The sequence below is a fragment of the Littorina saxatilis genome, linkage group LG6 (assembly GCF_037325665.1).
Source record: "Littorina saxatilis isolate snail1 linkage group LG6, US_GU_Lsax_2.0, whole genome shotgun sequence".
NCBI lineage: Eukaryota > Metazoa > Mollusca > Gastropoda > Littorinimorpha > Littorinidae > Littorina > Littorina saxatilis.
In genome coordinates, this window is record NC_090250.1 from 19,620,447 (window position 1) to 19,644,344 (window position 23,898).

The 23,898-nt window shown below is 42.9% G+C and overlaps 1 protein-coding gene across 2 annotated transcripts in view; it reads left to right on the top strand.

Annotated features, from left to right (window-relative positions):
- Positions 1-8,404: 8,404 nt before the first annotated feature.
- The window catches only part of LOC138968678 (ATP-dependent DNA helicase DDX11-like), a 44,056-nt gene continuing 28,562 nt past the window's right edge, over positions 8,405-23,898 (top strand). Inside the window, exons 1-11 of one of the 2 annotated variants that reach the window (XR_011456258.1) lie at positions 8,405-8,604; positions 8,969-9,105; positions 9,589-9,692; positions 10,147-10,166; positions 12,824-12,891; positions 13,955-14,038; positions 14,510-14,737; positions 16,269-16,376; positions 20,243-20,327; positions 21,218-21,285; positions 23,633-23,728. Coding sequence is in view for 1 of the 2 variants with exons in the window: in XM_070341279.1 (XP_070197380.1) it covers positions 8,499-8,604; positions 8,969-9,105; positions 9,589-9,692; positions 10,147-10,166; positions 12,824-12,891; positions 13,955-14,038; positions 14,510-14,737; positions 16,269-16,376; positions 20,243-20,327; positions 21,218-21,285; positions 23,633-23,728 (1,104 nt within the window). In the remaining variant the exon portion in view is untranslated. The remainder of the gene's footprint in view (positions 8,605-8,968; positions 9,106-9,588; positions 9,693-10,146; positions 10,167-12,823; positions 12,892-13,954; positions 14,039-14,509; positions 14,738-16,268; positions 16,377-20,242; positions 20,328-21,217; positions 21,286-23,632; positions 23,729-23,898) is intronic. The other variant, XM_070341279.1, reaches the window with a different exon arrangement.

A 23,898-nucleotide genomic window follows, 5' to 3' on the forward strand; every position in this document is an offset into this window, starting at 1 on the left:
AAGATGGGACTGGAAGCCAAAGGGTCTCTGGTTTGTGCACTTGAGATGGGAGCCAAAGAGCGTCTGCTTTGCACACTCGAGATGGGAGCCAAAGAGTCTTTGGTTTGTGCACTCAAGATGGGAGCCAAAGAGTCTCTGGTTAGTCCACTCGAGATGGGAGCCAAAGAGTCTCTGGTTAGTCCACTCGAGATGGGAGCCAAATAATCTCTGCTTTGAGTTTGTGAACTCGAGATGGGAGCCAAAGAAGTTCTGGTTTGTACACTCAAGATGGGACTGGGAGCCAAAGGGTCTCTGGTTTGTGCACTTGAGATGGGAGCCAAAGAGCGTCTGCTTTGCACACTCGAGATGAGAGCCAAAGAGTCTTTGGTTTGTGCACTCAAGATGGGAGCCAAAGAGTCTCTGGTTTGTGCACTCGAGATGGGAGCCAAAGAGTCTCTGGTTAGTCCACTCGAGATGGGAGCCAAATAATCTCTGCTTTGAGTTTGTGTACTGGAGATGGGAGCCAAAGAAGTTCTGGTTTGTACACTCAAGATGGGACTGGGAGCCAAAGAGTCTGTAGTTTGTACACTCGAGATGGGAGCCAAAGAATCTCTGCTTTGTGCACTCGAGATGGGAGCCAAAGAATCTCTGCTTTGTGCACTCGAGATGGGAGCCAAAGAATCTCTGCTTTGTGCACTCGAGATGGGAGCCAAAGAATCTCTGCTTTGTATACTCGAGATGAGAGTCAAAGGGTCTCTGGTTTGTGCATTCGAGATGGTAGTGAGCGGCAGCCTCAGACAAGACCTCCGACGGACGTGGACAGGTGTTCTTCTCGTGAGTTTAGTCGTGGCCTTTGGTATGCCATAATTCTCCAGCCTGACATCTATGTCTCTCACGCTGTGAATCTGACTCCTCCGAGAGAAGCGCACCTTCTTTCTCTGATGACCTTCAGGTGTCCCCTGACTCTGTCTGTGTTTGCGTCCTCTTACCGAGGCAAACACATTGTCAGCACCTGAAGCGGCTGGTGGCGAGGCATCGACGTCACCAGAACCACAAAATCTTGTCTCATTCTGCTGGCAAATCGTCGCAGTTTGTGCACGATGGGCATGGAAAGTTGTGCCCGCGAAGACAGAGCTACCACTGCGCTCCTCAAATTCACTGTTGTCAAGAACCGCTGCAACACTTTGTGACTGTGATCCAAACAGATCTGCTGAGCTGTCCATAAAACTCTCAGCCACGATCATCAAACTGTCAGTGTCACACTGTTCTGTCTCATCTCCTTGATGTAGAACAAGAGCGTCAACAGATTCTGAAGATTTCTCTTGCACAGGGCTAGTTCTGGTAGCTTCACGGCAACCCTGGGAACTTTTACTGAGATTTTTGTTGTGAGATTTAACATCAAAGAGTGATCCCACAGGCAGAGTTTGTGCAGAGAAGGTTGAATCAATCCTAGAAATAGCATGCTTGCACTCACAGGCTGTGTGCTGTTTAGTTTCACTAGCCTTTAGCCTAGGAGACTCACCTTGTGCTGTCTTGGTGTTTATGACCTCTTTTCCTTTTGTGTTGTTGACCTCAATGCACTTTGCACAGACAGACAAGCATGGGCAACCTTGTGGACTTTCAAAAACACTGCGGGGCGTTGACTCTGGGTCAGTCAGGTTGTCCAGGAAGATGTCCAGGTCCTCAGAGTGAGGCATGTCCAGCAAACTTTGACCAACACTTTTAGGGGCTTGGCGATGTGGATCCAATCCATTGGGGCTTGAACGTTCCGCAAGATGTGAAGACTTTTTGACTGAAAGAACACTGACTGGGGGATGTCTAACTGAAACACTGACTGGGGGATGTCTAACTAAAACACTGACTGGGGGATGTTTAACTGAAACACTGTCTGTGGGATGTCTAATTGATACACTCCTTGCTAAGTCTCTGACTGGATGCGGACCCAGTATATTGGGGCTTGATTGGTTCGCAAGATGTGAAGACTTTTCAACAGAAACACTGACTGGGGACTGGCTGCCTGTGACCCTGACTGACAAATGCTTGTTGTTTGAAATGTGAGATGAACTTCTGTCATGTGTGTGTTCTACAGAGAAAACCTCATCAAGAAAACTAGATGAAAGAGTTCCATTCTCCAAGTCAAACAGATCTTCTGAGGACAAGTTTGCTACCTCTTCTCCTTCCTGTGGGTTAGTCGAATTTCTTGCACTGCCGTACCCAGAACTGCTGCCCTCCTGTGAATGTACCATTCCTGAATTAGAACTGGTGCTCTTCTCTGAATGCACTGATCCTGAACTAGACAAACTGGTGGTCTTCTCTGGATGCACGGATCCTGAACTAAAACCGGCGCTCTTCTCTTGATGCACCGATCCTGAACTAGAACTGGTGCTCTTCTCTGGATGCACCGATCCTAAAATAGAAGTGGTCCTCTTGTGTACCGATCTTAAACTGGAAGTGGTCCTCTTGTGCACCGACCCTGAACTAGAAAAACTGGTGGTCTTCTCTGGATGCACTGATCCTGAACTAGAACTGGTGCTTTTCTCTGGATGCACCACCGATGCTGAACTAGCCTGCCTATAGCTTTTTTCCTGTCTTGTGGACTTCCTTCCTGCCACACAATAAGTTTCTGCTGTTGAAGTATTTGGTGATGTCTCTGTGCTTCTCATCAAACTGTTATTGGATACAGACACAACATTTTCTTTGTAAGAATATTTATCTTTTCTTGGACTTTTTTCTTCTGCCACCTGTCCTGCATGGAGTGACCTTGCGTCAGGCACCTGTATCACTCTGTCTAGATGTTCTCTGCATGTCTCCTGTGCAGTAGCAGTGCCGACTGTCATCACGCTCAGGAACTGTGACAAATCTTCAGAATATGGCATGTCTATGACACTGTCAGTATCAAAAGAAACTCTTCCTTTATTCTGCATAACCACACCTGCTTTAAAATGTTTGTGCACCGCAGGTGAATGAATTCCGTCATGTTTTCCTGAGTCTGTTGTGAACATTTTTGCAGAAATCACTCTGGAAAACATGGGAGTGTCTAAGTTCTCTCCTTCTGGCAACATGAGACTCCCGGTCTGATGTTGCCGACTGCAGTCTCCTGGCCCGGAAACATCTTCATTGATGTCACATGCAGCCAGTAGCAAAGAGCTATCATTCAGCGAGTCGGAGAAGGAAGCCGTTTGATGTCTGTTGAATGAGAGATTCAAACTTGGCTGTGTGGCATTGGGCTGTGACTCCGAGCCTTGGCACACAAACACTTCACGGCTGTCTAAGAAAGGAAACTGAGTCAGCTGTGGTAAATCTGGGGCCCCGGTTGCAGGCAATGTTATGTCAGTCAGCAAACTGTCTTTGTCACTCAGCATACTGTTTTTATTCACAGGACTCTCACCTCTGTCAAGCTCTAGTGACATTTTGGCAGACATATTTTTATCACATCCTGACTCTAAACAAAACTGGCTCCTCGATTTTATTTGACTGCCTTTTGTCCTTTGTGGAGTGTTTTCTTTGTTGTCAGAGACAGTCAAACTTGGCCCTGCCTCACTGAAGCCTGGATAAACTGAGGTATTGCCTGAGCTATCATGCCGTTCCTCCCTTTGGCTTCCTCTGTTCCTATCACAGCTAAGATGCAGTTCTTCTTTGTGGCTTGCTCTTTTCGTACCACAGCTAGCATGCAGTTCCTCTCTCTGGCTTTCATGACACTGGAAAGTTGTCCCCTGGGATCTGCTTCCAATGCATGTTACACTGCGCCCTGACGCAAACTCTCCATCCATTGAACTCTGGCAGCTAAACATTGTAGACCCTTGACTGGCGCCAGACAGCTTAGAAGTGTGCAGAGCAGACCAGCCTGAGCGTGGTGACTGTGAACACATTGACTGTGAACACATTGACTGTGAACACAGTAACTGTGAACGTGATGACTGTGAACACAGTGACTGTGAACACGGTAACTGTGAACATGATGACTCTGAACACAGTGACTGTGAACATAGCAGTGTGCCATCAGCTGGAGTGTATCTATCATTCCCTTTCTGAAAAGAAGACGGACACGTTTGACGCCTCTTGGTACTTCTTCGAGTGCAACTTTTTCTGTGATGGTTTCTGTTCACCTTGGACGCTCTGTTACGCCTGCCTGTGATCTGTGGCACCTCCACCGAGGAGAAACCAGTCTCAGCAGAGATGTTTCCAGACACAGAGACACAAGGGCGGGAACTACCAGGCGCCATACAACCACCGTCTACCATGGAACTCCCGTGTACCAATTGTTGTAGCACGTCCATCACAGTCACACGTTCAGCATCCTGGGTGTTGGTGGGAATCATCTGTACGGCGACCAAGTCGGACAATTTCCCATCATGCCGCTGTGAAGTCGGCGGAGCGCTCAAGAGGTCTGCGAGGCAAGCTGGCCTTGGGATTCCATGACTAGCTTTCAGCGGCTGTGAAGCAGCAACATCTTGTGCGGCGCTGTGGGTTTTCAGTGAATATGAAGTTGCAGCGTCTCGTGCAGAGCTCTGGCCATTGGGGGTTTTGACGCAGAAGATGTAGGACCTACCCACTAGAGCTGTGCACACTGCTTGAACCATGACATCCTCTTCAAGGAATCCTCCGTTGCCATGGCTGCCACTAATAAACCTGCAATGAATGGAAAAAAGTAACACATATTATATTAATAACAGAATATCAATCACATTGCTCACAATATCTACGCTTGATACTTGAGGATGAAAGTTGAATGCTGACATTTCACATGCTTGTTATTCTCTCAGGTGTCAGGAGATTGGTTCCGCCCTGATATGGCCCTTCGTGGTCGGCTGGGTACGTTAAGCAAACAAACAAACAAACAAACAAAACAAGGAGATTGGTTCAGCATAACTCGAACTTACTCTATTTCACATGTTGTAATGCATTTAGAGTGCTCACTTGGTTACTGCCCTTTGTTTTTCAGCTTGATACATTTATGAAGCAAGTTTTAAAGGTATTTCTTCAAAAACATTTGACAAAATGAACATTTCCTTTTTTATGACCCCAAACATGACCCCGCTGTGACCCTGACATTTGATGAGGGTACACCAACCAATTTGTTGTCCTGTTTGAAGATTATCAAAACCTACCTGTGTGAGAAATTTGGAGGCTCTAGCTTGAAAAAAACATCTGAGAAAACCCCAACGTTAAGTTTGCCCTCTACGGTATAACACTGCTCATTGCTAAAACTCTCCTGATTACACAGGTGAGTCAAAAACCCAGAACACAATTAAAGCTGGCAGATGATCTACTAACAAAAAAGGATGATAAAAACACACACTCAGAAAAAGCTTATGCTCATTGTATGGATGATATTGACAGTGAGTGAGTGTGTGTGACAGTGTGTGTGACAGTGTGTGTGTGTGTGCGTGTGTCTTCTTCTTCCGTTTTGCAACCACGGTCATGAAATGACCATTATTGTTGCATGGTGGGGCGAAGAGAGGTCAGCTAGAAATGATCAATAAAAAGATAGAAAATAATAAAATAAAAAGAAAGTAAAAATAAGAATAAGAGGGAAGGGAAGTTACTGTGGGCATGATGCCCCCCCAGTGGTGTGTGTGTGTGTGTGTGTGTGTGTGTGTGTGTGTGTGTGTGTGTGTGTGTGTGTGTGTGTGTGTGTGTGTGTGTGTGTGTGTGTGTGTGTGTGTGTGTGTGTGTGTGTGAATGAGTGTGTGAATGACTGAGAATGAAAAACCAAGAGAGAGAGGTAAATCAAGCCAAACACAGAACCAAACACAATGGGAGACAACTCACTGGTGAAAGGTGTCAGCATCACAGCCAAAGTGCTGAAGAAGGGTCCCCCCAAAGAGACTGAGATTAGCAGTGCTTGAGCTGTCAGCAACACACAGCGACAGACGATATCTCCACCGTAAATCACTGACGCCACGGGTCTGGTTACACCGCACACACTGCCACCTGTGACACATATAATTATAGCCATATACCGTCGTCGTCCTGGAATTTTGGCATAATTTAATTCTTGACGATTTTGATGTTTTTGTGCTTTAGACGAAGTAAATCATTCTCCATGAGAAATATTCTCTAAAAATAAAATATGATGGACAATTATATGATTTAACATTCTTTTCATACCAGGCACAAATATAAACACTATTTCACAATAAACAAAAAAATCAGTTTGTGCCTTCTGCTGAAAAGCTGTCCAAAATTTCCATGACGATGTCAAAACAGTGACACTGACAGGCGATATCTCCTGATGCCACAGGCCTGGTTAACATGAGCGAGATCGAAAACAAGAACAAGTACTTTACAGTGATGGCGCTAATATTTTTTCAAACTGGTACACAAACTTTTATGATGAAAACAGTCCAGAAACAAAAGGTAGGCTGGTCATTGGAACCAGTAAGAGTCCAACTCAGAGTACTGCTTTTGTTGTTTTACCAGCGAAAAAAACGGTAGTTCTAAAAATCAACTGGTAGGTTATACCGGCAGCCAATTATTTTCTGGTATTTTCTCATTTCAACTGGTAAAATACCGGTAATTACCGGTTAACGCCAATACTGCTTTATTGTTTGAAAGGGCAGATGAGCTGGCAAAAGAAGGAGCCGTGGAAGACCAACCTGAAAACAGTGTCAGCTTTAGTGAGCAGAAGACAATCATCAAGGCATTGATGAGGCCAAGGACAAACAGAGATGACTACCACACAATGTCCAGAGAGCAGCAAGTCAACCTCATCAGGCTGCGTACTGGCCACAACAGGCTCAATGCTCACATGAACCGAAAGTTCAAGCTGGCGCCATCACCAACCTGTGCCTGCGGTCAAGAGGACCAAACAGCGGAACACATCTTACAGCGATGTCCCTTACTAGATGAGGAACGAAAAGAAGTGTGGCCGTCACCAACTCCCTTGCAGACCAAACTATACGGCAGTCGACAGGAGTTGGAGAAAACGACAACATTTATCACCAGTGCTGGACTGATTGTGTAACCTCTGCGAACGCCAAGAAGAAGAAGAAGAAGTCTGTTTTTACAAAACAGAAATTTGACTTTGGGCCAGTTTAGGCCTGCCTCACAATCACAAAATAATATGTGTATTGCAAAAAGACAGATAATTTCCTTACACGTGAGAGTGGACGTTGTGCAGCATCTTGGCGTAGCACTGGATACAGCAGGGGTAGAGGAAACTGGCATCGTTCACCCCCACCACTGTTGCCTGTATTAGCGAGCGCTGTTCACCCATCTTCCTGCCAGGACATCTTCCGTTGTGTACACTTATCTTCCTCGGACGTGTTCACTCATCTTAATTCCTGTCTAGGTGTGCTCGTTCCCTCTTCCTTGCTGACCATCTGATTGTGGCTGTCTGTGGCAGTATCAGAAGCAGGTTTTCTCCTATAGTGCATTACTTGGGACAGCATTGTTTCTCACCTTGATTCCTTGAACAAAAAGTATAAAGCAAATTTGTAATTTTGTGATTGTATTGTAATCTAAACATGTACGTATAAAAACTGCATCCTGTACGTCAAAGTTGCAACTGTCGGTGTCAGTCTCACTCTCAAGGAAAACAATGAGATCTAGTTTAGTACAACTACAACTTGTACAAGTTTAGATAGAATGTACTTTCGGGCTTAATTATGCCGATGCCGATGTTACATTTTAAGTAGTGATAATACGATGGGTTGAGTTTGACTGAATGCTGCACCTGGTAGTGTCACTCTTTTTCTCTTTCCTGACCATTCAATTTCAACCCTCCTCCTTTTCAGGAGGCTCGATCTCTGTTGCGTCTTTCAATGAAGTTTTATCTTTTCAAAAATCCAGTCATTTTGATTGTCACTGTCAGTGTCAGGACTGAGGAGTGTACCGCTACCAGCTACACTGAGATGGACTACACAACAAATGTATGGCATTGTCATACACACTGAACAGAACAGCATCACTGCTAGTGCTACTAACTATTAGTATTACATTTAGTTGATTTACACGAGTAGTTGACACTGACAGATCTTTCACTTTCTTCGGTTCTTCTCAAACAACAACTTTTGAGTGGTTTAGTAAAAGATCGAACATTTCAACAACAAAGTTAGACGGGCCAGTAAAACGATTTAGTAAAATACTGCACAAAAATCTGCAATGAAAATGCAACAAGTCCATAAATACTGTAAAGCTGATGTATACGTACCACAACATCCTTTGAATTACCCGCAGGTCGCCATTTTGTTCCAATTTGATATTGGACAGTTTGAAGATAATGTATTTTAAGGGGTACCGATTTTAAGAACACTGTCGTAAGCACATAAGCTAGTACTCAAAAGCTAAAAGGACCAAAAATGAATTACAGAAAAGCAAGTTCAGGTTTTCAACAATTCAAAATAATAATACAGGACAAGTTCACGTATAAATGTATAAATAACATCAACCGTAGAGGGTTCTCTGCTCGCGCGAATTTCAACCGGAAATAGTTGTCTGCTATGGCGGTCTGCCTGAAACAAACTTTGTAAACCTCAGGCCAGCACTAGGCACCCGATACCAACTACAGCTGTCCTATGGATTCTTTTGAAGACGATGACGATGCACTCTTGGCAGAGATGGATATGGACTCCGTGCCTGACAAGAAGCCGATGGAAGAGAATCACACAGTAAACTTCGAAGGTACATTTTGTGTGTCAAACCAAACCATCATTGATGGTTATACTATTTGATTTCTCGTTTTGGGTAGATAACAGTGTGTTTATGTGTGTGTGTGTGTGTGTGTGTGTGTGTTTGTGTGTGTTTGTGTGTGTGTGTGTTACAGTGTGTGTGTGTGTGCGTGTGTGTGTGTGTGTGTGTGTGTGTGTGTGTGTTTTACTGACCATACGTCATTTGTGTGTGGTTGTGAGTGAGTGTGTGTGTGTGTACATATGGCATGCAGTGTGTGTGTGTGTGTGTGTGTGTGTGTGTGTGTGTGTACCAGCTGTGGAGTCAATCTTTGTCACATGATGTTAACTGCCTGTGTGGTAATTGTCTGTGTGTGCAGAGACAGAGACTGTCACAGTCCCAGACACGTTTCCCTTTCCCTTCGAGCCCTATGACATCCAGCAGAGCTTCATGAGACAGCTCTACCTCTGTCTGCAGACTGGCAAGGTTGGCATCTTCGAGAGTCCCACAGGAACGGTACGGCCACACCCCCCCCCCCCCCCCCCAGCCCCGCTCTCTCATCTCTTGATGTCTGCTCTTCTTACCCAGCTGCAGCCAATCACTCATTTCATACTACTAGTGGAACCCCCCTTTCGAGACCTTCAAAAATCTTAGAAAATCAGGTCTTAAAACGGACGGAGTCTAGCTTATAATGGGTGTAAATTTATAGAGGTTAATATGAACAGAAAATTTGAAAAAGCAAAGTCTTAAAAGAGAGGAAGTTTTAAATTTGGGGGGGGGGGGGGTGTCTTAATTTGGGCGTTCCACTGCACAGCAGTCCCTGCAGTATACGTTATGCTCTTTGTTATGCTTCGAAAGTCATGAGAACTTTGATCCTAGGTCTTCGCAGCTCTCGCAAGATAGCCGATCCACATGCTTTGAAGTTTGCTAGAGCTTACGAGAGCTTTGAATACTGATAGGGTCTATTAATGATTCAATTGTGCTGTGGTATTATTTCAGGGGAAATCACTCAGCCTGATCTGTGGTGCACTAAAGTGGCTGCGAGATTTCCAGGACGGGCAGAAAAGGGAGGTGGAGGCTGTTTTGAGCGGACAGGCACAGGGGTTTGTACAGCGTTCATCTTGCCTGACTAACAACGTGCATGAGCACCTTCATTTGGCTTAAATCATAATGTTCACACATTCATTCCGCTACTTTAAATAGCTCACGCTTTGGAAGAGAGACAACTCCATCAATGCAGAGCAACTGTCTGTGACAAGGGGGACTACTGCATCACCCTGTCTTTTATATTACATATATTAGAGTTGTTCACACATTCATTCTACTGTTACCGTATATATATATATCACATATCGGAGCTGTGTATAATAATAGATTTCTTGATCCTGTTAAATACATGTTCTGTGGACTACTTTCGTTTTTCTTTCAATATCTTGCTGTTTCTTTTGTAGTTTGTTAATTGAAGACTGGCTTTTTTTACAAGATTTGTGTGAAATTAACAAAGGTGCATGTTTTGTGTTACCATTCTGATTCGCACCGTTTTCTTGTTTCTTGCAGAAAGGAGGAAAGCAGCACAGGTATTGTGTTAATTCAAATATTTTATATGCTGCTCTAAGCGATCCCGTTTTTGTTTCCCTCCTTTTTGCTTTTCTTCTAATTCATTTTTTGTATCAAAACAGGGCTAGAAAAAGAAACAATCTTACTATCAGTATCAAAAGAAATGGAAAGCATGTATGAATATGAATAGGTTAACCTTCGCCGGTGATCGTGGGTCCATGTGGACCCAGAAGGGTGTTTAATTGCTAATATCTCTTAAACTAGTCGGAATTTTTAAATGAGCTTTTAAGAATGCCTCAGGCACCTAAAAAGCTCTTATGTCCTAAAATGTCAGCGAGAAGTAATTAAAAAAAACAAGTCGCGTAAGGTGAAATTACTACATTTAGTCAAGCTGTCGAACTCACGGAATGAAACTGAACGCACTGTATTTTTTCACCAAGACAGTACAGCTTCGTCAATCCCCGCATGAAGGAAATCACTCACCTCCCACGTGCTGTGCTAAGCATAAAAGCGCGCTTTTCTGTATTCTTGTTATTTTTCTGAGCTTGATTTGAATACAACCTATCATATCTATATGTTTTTGGAATCAGGAAATGATAAAGAATAAGATGATATCATTTTTGGATCGATTTCTTACATTTTAATTGGAAGACTAATTAATCTATTTTCGTTAATTGTGATCACATTTTTAGAGTAAACATGACACATGTAATATTTTTAGATTTAGAATGTGATGAAGAATACGATGCAATCAATTCTAAATCTGTTTGCGAAAAATCGATTTTAATGACAACTTTAACGAGCAAACTCATTAATTAATTTTTAAGCCTCCAAGCTGAAATGCAATACCAAAGTCCGGGCTTCGTCGAAGATTACTTGACCAAAATTTCAACCAATTTGGTTGAAAAATGAGAGCGTGACAGTGCCGCCTCAACTTTCACGAAAAACCAGATATGACGTCATCAAAGACATTTATCAAAAAAATGAAAAAAACATCTGGAGATACCATACTCAGGATCTCTCATGTCAAGTTTCATGAAGATCGGTCCAGTAGTTTTCTCTGAATCGCTCTACACACACACACACACACACACACACACATACACACACACATACACCACACACACACACACACACACACACACACACACACACACACATACAACACGACCCTCGTCTCGAATCCCCCCTCTACGTTAAAACATTTAGTCAAAACTTGACTAAATGTAAAAAGGTCATAAAGGAAATGAGAAGCATGGGTCCGCACGGCCCCACGATGACTTCCGTGTGTAGTCGATAACCCGTACGGGCGAAGGTTAAAGAAGTAGGAAAGAAGGAAAGAATAATAGTACCGTGTGTGATGACAATGTCAACTTGAAACTGAAATGTATTGCAGATACATTTTACTTGATTCTTCTTCACTAAACTTCTACAGTGGAACCCCTTTTTAAGACCTCAAAAATTCTGAGAAAATCTTTAAAGGTGGTCGTCTACATTTTTGCTTTTTTTCAATAATCTTATGGTTAGATTTCGATACAAAATTATGTCAAATGATGAATGAACCATGGGGAAAAAAGTTATAGAAAAAAAATATCTGTGTAACAGGGGAGGCTACCGCTCCTTTCGCAGCAGACTCTGCACCCGAGTTGTTGGCCTTTAAGTCAACACCGGTGGATTGTGGAATTCTCTTTGTGATGGGGTCTGGTGGTTTCCGATTGTATGTTCATGGAAACCTTCGGGTTTGCATAACAGTTTTTATAGGGCTAAGAAATTGGCCCTAACATTTTCAATCCTGTTTGATTGCACTTCGCCTCCCGAGGTGATCGTAGTGTTACGGCACTCGGTTACATATGTAAAAAAAGATTTTATTTTTGGGTATAGCGTGACTCACGCTTCCAATATTTTGTTTTCTGTTTGCTGAGAACATGTGCTTTGCCTAAAAATACTGACCAATCAAATTCATGTCACTATGCTTATAGCCACGCCCAAACAAGTGCAGCAACAGTTTGACACTGGAGCGCTGTCCACGCTTTTTTTTAAACGCATGAAATGCAGGAGATTTGAGAGGGGTTTTGCGCTTAGCATTTTCCAAATAAGGATATCCTACTATGAGTACTACGCTGGAATACTACAATGAATTTTCAAACGGCTACACTGGCTTCGTCTTTCCTGATCGAAAGGGGGTGTATTGTTGATATTTGTAGATAATAGACTCTGCATTTTAATGGTCAAAGGGCGATTTCGGTATAAAAATGTAGACAAGGACCTTTAAAGTCTTAAAACGTAGAGAGTTTGTAGTTGAGGGTAAATTTACAGAGGTTATGAGCAAAATATGTGAGAAAACAGGGTCTTGAAAGGGATGGGGGTCTTAAATTGGGGGTCTTAAATTGGGGGTCTTAAATTGGGGGGTCTTAAATTGGGGGTCTTAAATTGGGGGTCTTAAATTAGTGAGTATTTCTACGCACATACCCTCCCAGAGGGGAGGCTCATGGCATTTAAATTGGGGGGTTTTAAATTGGGGGGTCTTAAATTAAGCGTGTTAGGCGACTATATACTTTTCACGGCCTATTATTCCTATTAGTACATACTTTTCTGTTGACACCTTGCTGAAAACAGAAGTTTTAGAATTCATATACATGTACGTATTCATTGTTGTGTTGGCATCTTGGTGGAGCAGGTGACACTGACTGGGTGACGGCTTTCACGCGTCAGAAGCAACAAGAAGAGACGGTTGGACAAGCAAAGGTAAACTTTGAATTGCACAGTGGTCCCTGCGGTGAAAGGACACCCTTGGGACCAGCCCGAAGTGTCCTGACATTGAAGGTGGCCTCTCATGACAGGTATATTTTAATTGAGATAATAGACAAAGGGATGCCACCCCCCGCGAGTTAGGGGGAAGAATTTACCCGATGCTCCCCAGCATGTCGTAAGAGGCGACTAACGGATTCTGTTTCTCCTTTTACCGTTGTTAAGTGTTTCTTGTATAGAATATAGTCAATGTTTATAAAGATTTTAGGCAAGCAGTATGTAAGAAATGTTAAGTCCTTTGTACTGGAAACTTGCATTCTCCCAGTAAGGTCATATATTGTACTACGTTGCAAGCCCCTGGAGCAATTTTTTGATTAGTGCTCTTGTGAACAAGAAACAATTAACAAGTGGCTCTATCCCATCTTCCCCCCCCCCCCCCCCCCCCCCCTTTCCCCGTCGCGATATAACCTTCGTGGTTGAAAACGACGTTAAACACCAAATAAAGAAAGAAAGAACAAAGGGATGCCAGAGGCGTCCTTTTAAGGGAGGTGTCCTCTCATCGGAGGGGCCACATATCGCAGGTATCACTGTACTTTGTTCATCCTGTCGTTTTAGTTATAGATAAGCCATGTTGGTTAAAAGAGACGATAAAAAACATACCTCCTGGGTTTTTTTCTGTCAGGGTGTACATAAGCGCTTCTTTTTTTTAGCTATGATTTGTATGTGGATGCATGGTTAAAGAGCCTATTCACCATGCCATTGGAAGTGAGAAGCAACTGCGGATGTATATTATTTTATGTGTGTGTGTGTGTGTGTGTGTGTGTGTGTGTGTGTGTGTGTGTGTGTGTGTGTGTGTGTGCGAGCATGCATGCTGGCGGGTGTGTGTGTGTATGTGAGGATACGAGTGTGTGTGAGATATAATGTTTGTGTTTGTTTGCCTGCGTGTGTGTAAATATGAGTGTGTGTGGTTCTGTACATGTTTGTGTTTGTTTGCGTGCATGTGTGCTACACAGCAAGCAGAGATTTGTTTTGCTCCAATTCCTTATGTTTTGTCTTTCAGAGAGAACAGGAGCTGATTGCAAAGAGGGAAAGCAGACTCAAAACCCTGGGATCGTCAAGCAAGGTTTGCAGAGGAAAACGAAAGGTATGTTGCAGCAGTACTTTTTGCGGACTGTTAATTGCAAACACAAGCGAAAGTTTGGTTGAAGCAAGGAGGGAACGCAGACATGAAATCTGTCTGTACATTGAGGTGGACAGTCATGGAAGTGATGGGTTAAGGGGGGAGATTTTTCTAATCTCCCATGTCAATTTATATGCAGACCTGCCCGTGCCTTATCCCCCTTCATGTGTACAGGCAAGCACAAGACCAAATGCGCCTGAAAAAGATCCTTTAATCCATGTGAGAGTTTGGTGGGTTATAGAAACACGAAAATAACAAGCATGAATCCTCTAAAAGCGCCGTATGGCTGCCTAACTGGCGGGGTACAAATGGTCATGTATGTAAAACCCCACTTGTGCAAATAACACAAGTATATATATGGGAGTTTCAGTCCCTGAACGCAAAAAAAGAAGAAAAGACATACTAATTCTAGCTCTTGTGTCCTTTCGGTCCCAGCTAGCGAAACTTGACGATGAGTTCAGCAGCTTGATGCAAGGAGCGAGCACCGACACCCAGAAAGCCTTCAGTGACGAGATGGAGGGAATTAAACGGCAGCGATTGGAGGAATCATCGTCAGCCGCAGATGACGACAGCGGCCTGATTCCTGACGACTACAACAGCGACGAGGAGAAGGCGACGAAGGATAAGGAAGACGATGAAGAGGAGGGGTGTTATGTTACAAAGGTTGGATGACAACATTAGTGTGTGTGTAGGGGGGGTCTGGGTGCATCTGTGTGGGATATGTGTGTGTGTGTGGGGGGGGGGAGGGAGAGGTGTAATATTACAAAGGTTAGACAAAAACATGGGTGTGTGTGTGGGGGGGGGGTCTTGGTGCATCTGTGTGTGTGTTGGGGGGAGGTGGGTGGGGTGGAGGGGTGTTATGTTACAAAGGCTGGATGAAAACATTAGTGTGTGCGTGTGTGAAGGGGGTCTTGGTGCATCTGTGTGTGTGTTAGGGGAGGGGGAAGGGGTGGATGAGTGTTATGTTACAAAGCTTCGATGAAAACATTGGTGTGTGTGGGGGGGTCTTGGTGCATAGTCTGTGTGTGTGTTGGGGGAGGGGGGTGGGGTGGAGGGGTGTTATGTTACAACGGTTGGATGAAAACATTGGTGGGGGAGGAGGTGTGTGTGGGTGTGTGTGTGGGGGGAGGGGCATAATGTTACAAAGGGTGGATGAAAACAGGGTGTGGAGGGGGGTCTGGGTGCATCTGTGTGTGGGTGGGCATGTCTGTCTTTGTGAGGGGAGAGGTGTTACGTTACGAAGGTTGAGAATTGTAAACAAATGAGGCCGATAGTTGTTTTAGAGATCTGATAAGCAAAGGGAAGTAAGCGCTCTAAATGCATACGACATGTGTACTAGAGTGAGAGGTATGGGGAACCAGTCTCATGGCACCTGAGAGAATAACAACCAATGACATGAACAAGCGACTTTTTAGAGACATCCAGATTTGCCGTCAAAAGTTCGTGAGTTCCGATGTTCGCGAGTTTGTTGAAGTGGTGACGTCACATCCCGTCACGGTCACCACTTTCTAATTTCGGTCCAGATCTACGCGAAGTTCTTCGTGCGTTCGTCTGTTTTTCGAAACAGTAAACAGTGATGACGAGTAGTGTTATATATGACGAGTCTTTTTTATCGGAATATTCCAGACATCTGAATATGCTGGGTACACAAGCAACACTGATTTTTTTTTTAGATTTTTAGATTCATTCCTGTAAAATCTCCCAACTCTAAAACAAATAGGTCTAGTGGAAACAAGTGTCTTGTGCAAGAGAGATCAAGGGAGATAATTGGCAGGATATGTCGCCCGTCGACTCAAGTTCTGAGTTGTGTGTGGGTATCCGTGTTCATGCACTACGCCTCCAAAATGAACAGTTTACAGATGCACAGTCCACAGAAGCGTCGTAAAGATATTAAACTTTAACACTGCGCACATAAAACATATTTTTAACATTATGAAAAGGACTAAAAGTACTCACGAAGATTGCTGATTGAGGTTCGTCAAACATGCCTTTTTCACCACGCAGATCCCGATCTTCGGCAAGCAGTGGTGAGCGCCAAAAACCAAGCGCATGCGCATTGAGGCACAAAGTTAAAAATAGAGAGGAAATCCCCACCACCGACGAATGTTCGTCTGACGAAGGTTGAATCTGGATGTCCCTTTTATTGAGGATTATCTTGGCGTGCGTGTATGTGATCGCCGTTTTTTGTGTGCAGATCTACTACTGCAGCCGCACTCATTCACAACTGGCACAGTTTGTAAGGGAGATCATCAAGAGTCCCTTCGGTGATGATACCAGAGTTATTTCCCTTGGGTCAAGACAGGTTTGTTTTTGCATGTTATTATTCTTCCTCAGCAGCTTGGTTGTTCATGTAAGCTTTAACACATGTAAACATCTGTTTTCAGAATCTTTGTGTGTAAATTTTACCACACCGGATCTGTTTTCAGAATCTTTTTGTGTAAATTTTACCACACCGGATCTGTTTTCAGAATCTTTTTGTGTAAATTTTACCACACCGGATCTGTTTTCAGAATCTTTGTATGTATACTTTAACACAAGCGATTTGGCTAGAGAATCTGTGCATGTATAAATCTTTAACACAGAGGATCTTTTTTTACAATCTCTGCATGTAAGCTTTTACACAGGGATCTGTTTTGTTCATGTAAACTTTAACACAGCGGCTCTGTTTTCAAAATCTCTGCATACAAGCTTTAACACAGGTGAATCTGATTTCAGAATCTCTAACACACAGGGTCTGTTTTGTTCATGAAAACTTAAACACTTAGGATCTGTTTTCAGAATCTCTGCACAGCAACTTTAACAGACGGGATATGGGATCTGTTTTCAGAATCTCTGCATAGCAACTTTAACAGACAGGATATGGGATCTGTTTTCAGAATCTCTGCACAGCAACTTTAACAGACGGGATATGGGATCTGTTTTCAGAATCTCTGCACAGCAACTTTAACAGACGGGATATGGGATCTGTTTTCAGAATTTCTGCACAGCAACTTTAACAGACGGGATATGGGATCTGTATTCAGAATCTCTGCACAGCAACTTTAACAGACAGGATATGGGATCTATATTCAGAATCTCTGCACAGCAACTTTAACAGACGGGATATGGGATCTGTTTTCAGAATCTCTGCACAGCAACTTTAACAGACGGGATATGGGATCTGTATTCAGAATCTCTGCACAGCAACTTTAACAGACGGGATATGGGATCTGTATTCAGAATCTCTGCACAGCAACTTTAACAAACGGGATATGGGATCTGTATTCAGAATCTCTGCACAGCAACTTTAACAGACAGGATATGGGATCTGTATTCAGAATCTCTGCACAGCAACTTTAACAGACGGGATATGGGATCTGTTTTCAGAATCTCTGCACAGCAACTTTAACAAACGGGATATGGGATCTGTATTCAGAATCTCTGCACAGCAACTTTAACAGACAGGATATGGGATCTGTATTCAGAATCTCTGCACAGCAACTTTAACAGACGGGATATGGGATCTGTATTCAGAATCTCTGCACAGCAATTTTAACAGACGGGATAATTATGGGATCTGTATTCAGAATCTCTGCACAGCAACTTTAACAGACGGGATATGGGATCTGTATTCAGAATCTCTGCACAGCAACTTTAACAGACGGGATATGGGATCTGTATTCAGAATCTCTGCACAGCAACTTTAACAGACGGGATATGGGATCTGTTTTCAGAATCTCTGCGCAGCAACTTTAACAGACGGGATATGGGATCTGTATTCAGAATCTCTGCACAGCCATTTTAACAGACGGGATATGGGATCTGTTTTCAGAATCTCTGCACAGCAACTTTAACAGACGGGATATGGGATCTGTATTCAGAATCTCTGCACAGCAACTTTAACAGACGGGATATGGGATCTGTTTTCAGAATCTCTGCACAGCAACTTTAACAGACGGGATATGGGATCTGTTTTCAGAATCTCTGCACAGCAACTTTAACAGACGGGATATGGGATCTGTTTTCATAATCTCTGCAAAGACTTGAACACAGGGGATCTGTTTTCATAATCTCTGCATAGACTTGAACACAGGGGATCTGTTTTCATAATCTCTGCATAGACTTGAACACAGGGGATCTGTTTTCATAATCTCTACATGTTAGCTTTAACACACGGGGTCTCTGTTTTGTTCATGAAAACTTTCAATCAATCAATCAATGAGTCTTATATCGCGCATATTCCGTGGGTACAGTTCTAGGCGCTCTGCAGTGATGCCGTGTGAGATGAAATTTTATACGGCCAGTAGATTGCAGCCATTTCGGCGCATATTTACCTTTCACGGCCTATTATTCCAAGTCACACGGGTATAGGTAGACAATTATTAACTGTGCCTAAGCAATTTTGCCAGGAAAGACCCTTTTGTCAATCGTGGGATCTTCAACGTGCAAACCCAATGTAGTGTACACGGGGGGAGGTTCGAACACCAAAGAGAGTCTGCACACAAAGTTGACTCTGTGAAATAAATTTCCGCCGAACCTGGGATCGAACTCACGCTGACAGCGGCCAACTGAATACAAATCCAGCGCGCTACCAACTGAGCTATATCCCCGCTTTAACACAGGGGATCTGTTTTTGAAATCTCTGCATTTAACTCATTCAACACGTCCACCCTATGACATGACTATACACTCAGAACGCCTGAGCCAAAGCATATAAATAGCCTGCTGACAACCAAAATTGGGACATTTTGAAAAAAATATTGTATTTTGAAAAAAATATTGTAAAAAAACTAGTACATGTGGAGATTTACTTTTTGCACACAATTAAAGAAAGATCTTTCATTGTTTCAGAAATGTACTTTGTATTTGTCAAAAGGCTTGTTGTGTTTGTGTGGTATGCTATTGAAAATGTCAATAAATAGCCTGCTGACAAGCAAAATTGGAAAATTTTGAAAAAAATATTGTATTTTCAAAAAAATATTGTAAAAAAACTAGTACATGTGGAGACTTACTTTTTGCACACAATTAAAGAAAGATCTTTCATTGTTTCAGAAATGTACTTTGTATTTGTCAAAAGGCTTGTTGTGTTTGTGTGGTATGCTATTGAAAATGTCAACAATTTAAATAAAAAAAAGTCCAGAGGCACCACATAAATACTACAGACATGTTTGAAAATATGCACAAAATGTTGTTAGTGAATACTCAAAAAAGAATTTACTAACCTGAATGAGACAATGAGATGACTGGGTGATGACTATGATGAATATATCCATGTAGAAGAAAAGAAACACTTGCTGTCACAGTATTTACAGTGCCACACTTGGAAGCACAGCTCAACGCAAAACGCCACACCACATTCCAGGCACCAGAATCGAGTCCCATTGCGTTGGGTTTTATCCATAGAAGAAAAGAAACACTTGCTGTCACAGTATTTACAGTTTTTGTATAAATGACTTGTTTAGAACTCGGTTTATGCACGGAGAACATCCTTCTTTGTGTGCCACACTTCGAAGCACGGCTCAACACAAAGCGCCACAGCCATGTGGCCACAGAACATTCCCGGCACCAGAATCGCGTCCGTCCGCTTGCATTGGGTTTTGGCCAAAGTAGCATTGACACCTCGAGCTCTTGATTTGGCTAACTCATTCACCCTCATCACTCACTTATCCATCTATCACAACAACACTGTTTGATGCACACACAGTCACTGCCTGCCTTCTGCACGCCGCTTCGCTTCGCAACAACAACACTGACAACTCGCGACATTTTGGAATCCTAAATATGAAACTAAGGCATGGGTTGGTCCCGTCAATGACCTGTAGTATCCAAACTAACCAATGAAATCAACTGTTCTGGGAGTTATTTGTCGCGTATGATAATGCAGCCGACCTCTGAACCTATCACGTGGGTTTTCGTATGGAAAATCCCCAACGTGGTATTTTCCACTTCCAACGCTACTATTATGGCGGTGTGTGGCGAAGTGACTCACGCACCTTACGCACGGATTCTGGCGGCGTGTTGACAACGGCATGATCAGTCAACGCTTGTATTCGGGCGGCGCGTCGCGAAAAAGTTAAACCATCACAGGGGATCTCTGTTTTCAGAATCTTTGCATGTAAGCTTTAACACAGGGGAATCTGTTTTGAAAATCTCTACATGTTGGTTTTAACACCCGGGGTCTGTTTTCAGAATCTGTGCATCAACGAGTCGGTACGCAAGCTGAAGAGTACAAGTCTGATCAATGATCGCTGCCTGGAGTTACAGCAGAAGAAAAGTGAGTTGCTACTCGTACTAGATCTACTTTTTGCATGTGGTTACAGAATGTTATCATTGACTTTCTCATGACATGTACTTTAATAGACGATGTTCGGAAATAATCTATTGTTCTGACAGATTTTTACCCGCACAAATTTACGGAGTTAATCTAACCGATATGACCATAATGGTTTAGTGAAGGGCTCAGAGAACATCCAAAAGTCAGCATATAATTAACATTGAAAAGAGTGCTCCAAAGATCATGGGTCAGCGAGGAATGTGCCTTCTGAAAGCCAGAATATGCACCTCCTGATCTTTGGACTTTCAAAAAATCCACATGAGGGGGTCCATGTACTGTTGGAATGCAGAAGTACAGTGGAACCTTTCTTTTAAGTCAGGCTTTCTCTTCATATCCTCTATACATTTACCTCCATTTGAAGACTCCCCCTCCTTTTTAAAACCTGATTTTCTCAGACTTTTGGAGGTCTTAAAAGGGGGGATTCACTGTAGCACCGAGCTAACATTAACAGCTCTTTGTACAGTTTCACAAAGTGCAGAACCCTGTTTGTTGCTGTTGCTGTACGTACATCAAAATATGGAAGGAATTAAATTGCGTTCAGAGTATATTCGTAAATGTGTTGTACCTCCAAATGTAATTTACCTTATATATTTGTCTGTTTACTTAAACACATGTCAGAGAAAAAGGGTCTACAGGTTTATTATTATATGAAGCCTTATATCGCGCGCGTATCTCCAGACTCGGACTCAAGGCGCAGGGATCTATTTATGCCGTGTGAGATGGAATTTTTTACTCAATACATCACGCATTCACATCGACCAGCAGATCGTTGTTAATGATGTACACCACCATCATATGACTCTAGTTTGTTTCTTTTGTTTCAATTTTAGGCAAGTCCAAACCAGGCTGCCCTTTCCGCAAACAGGAGCTGCTTGGGGAATTTGCCGACAGAGCTATGGTCAGAACACAATCTTCTTCTCTCCCTTCTTCTCTCCCTTCTTCTCATGTTTCTTTCTTTGCAAACGGTGTTGACCTATTGATAGAATGCGGTATACGTCAGTTGTTGCTGACAGCATGGGTCATCTAGAAAAGTTGTTGCTGACAGCATGGGTCATCTAGAAAAGTTGTTGCTCACAGAATGGGTCATCTAGAAAAGTTGTTGCTCACAGAATGGGTCATCTAGAAAAGTTGTTACTCGCAGAATGGGTCATCTAGAAAAGTTGTTGCTCACAGAATGGGTCATCTAGAAAAGTTGTTGCTCACAGAATGGGTCATCTAGAAAAGTTGTTGCTCACAGCATGGGTCATCTAGAAAAGTTGTTACTCACAGAATGGGCCATCTAGAAAAGTTGTTCTCGCAGAATAGGTCATCTAGAAAAGTTGTTACTCGCAGAATGGGTCATCTAGAAAAGTTGTTACTCGCAGAATGGGTCATCTAGAAAAGTTGTTGCTCACAGAATGGGTCATCTAGAAAAGTTGTTACTCGCAGAATGGGTCATCTAGAAAAGTTGTTGCTCACAGAATGGGTCATCTAGAAAAGTTGTTGCTCACAGAATGGGTCATCTAGAAAAGTTGTTGCTCACAGAATGGGTCATCTAGAAAAGTTGTTGCTCACAGAATGGGTCATCTAGAAAAGTTGTTGCTCAGAGAATACAAATAACCAGAGTTAGCGCACTGGCTTTATGACCTGTGAGGAATTTATTTCCAAGAGTCAATTTTTTGCAGACCTTTCCAGTTGTCTGAACACGTAGACTCACGGTAAAGATCCCAAGCTCATGGCTAGCGTCTCTGGGCTTGAAAAACACGAATAAACGCGTCTAAGAAATTATGAATTTCCTTCAAATTCACCAAGCTTAATAAGAATACCAATACCAAAGAAACAGCTGGGTGAGAAACAGTGTCACTGTGAGTGTATTCGTGTGGATGTAAAGATGATATAATGGTATCACCCATATTTCAAGGGAGGTAATCACAGGCTTAATGTTGTGACTTTCTATTTCCATAGTTGTCTCTTTAGTGCACACAGAGAGAGAGAGAGAGAGAGAGAGAGAGAGAGAGAGATGGTTGCAGGGTTCATACAGGTCATAGAAAACCTGGAAAGTCATGGAATTTGATTTTTAATTTTCCAGGCCTGGAAAGTCATGGAATTTCAATTCAAGTCATGGAATTTAACAAAAATAAGAAAGAAAAATTAACCTTTGGCACGCCAGCGGCGATTTTTGTCGCCCAGCCATTCCCCTCCTTTGCCAGCCAGCGGCGATTTGCGTCGCCAGCACAAGGCTTGTTCGTATGACCAACTTCTCGTTCGTATTTGCATACGAGAATAACGGTATTTTTAACGGCACTTGAGCCAAAGCGAGGCTCACTTCCTTCCGTTATCTCGTCGTGTCGTCTGCGCTGCATTTGAGTCGGTTTCGTCGAAGTTTTCTGCTTTTGTTTTTGCATCGATAAAGTACTTTAGCGCTTCGACAAGCAAGATGGAGGATGATGAGTTTGAAACTTTCTTTCGAGTTGTTTCTTGACAACAAAAAGTATGCGAAATTGGAACGAATTACCGAGGAAGATCTTCGCAATGAACTGTGTATCGCGGTGAAAAAAATGACAGTTCGTCAAGTCACAGTGACGGTTACGAAACGGAATTTACGAAAGTGCAGATGGATACAAACAGTGGCTGGTCCAGTTTAGTGAAATGACAGGACCAGCAAACATTACCGATAATCTGACTGCGTAGCAAATGCTTGACTTGCTTGTCGAAGAGACACTGCGTAGAAACTGACTCAAATTCAGTGCAAAGCAAGCCAGTGTCAAAACTGGCAGTGACAAGACGTAAAAAGTTTGCGTGTTCGGAAATGGCGACCTGTGGATCTAGTCATGGAAAACAGTTATTGAGGCTCATGGAAAGTCATGGAAAAGTCATGGAATTTTGTTTCTAAAAACCAGTGGGGACCCTGTGGTTGGTTGTTTGGCTATTGTTTTTCTTTTTTATTGTCTCTTCAGAAAGAGATAGAGAACACGATAACAATTACACAATTGTGCAAGTAAAGCTGCAAGTAAAATTGTTGCATACATTTATATGACGTTTATCTAGAATGATTTGTTTCCATGTATTATTACTTACGCTAAGTGCTTTTGGGGACCCATTCATGTTTTTGTAAATTTGATTGTCAAGAAACATGTGGTTTAATTATGCTTTTTTTCTTCCGCTCAGGCTCTGAGGTTACCACAATTTACTCAGATTACCAAAAAGTAACTCTGGCACCATCTGATCGCTTGTAATAAGTGTTGCTGTAATCATGTTTGTTTCAGCTGCAGCTGTGTGATATCGAGCAGCTGGTCACGCTTGGTCGACAGACCAAGACCTGTCCTTACTACGGGTCCAGACTGGCCGTGCCTGCCGCTGAGGTGAGAGTTGTAATATTGGGGTGTATACACTTGTCTAGTTTTGTACATCAGGTTGTCTTTTTATGTTGTGTGTGTGGGGGCAAGGGGGGGGGGTACGTACTGATTAACAGACAACACGTACTTCATGTGAAAGGTCCTCTATGAAATGAGCAGCTATTGTTGTGATGTTA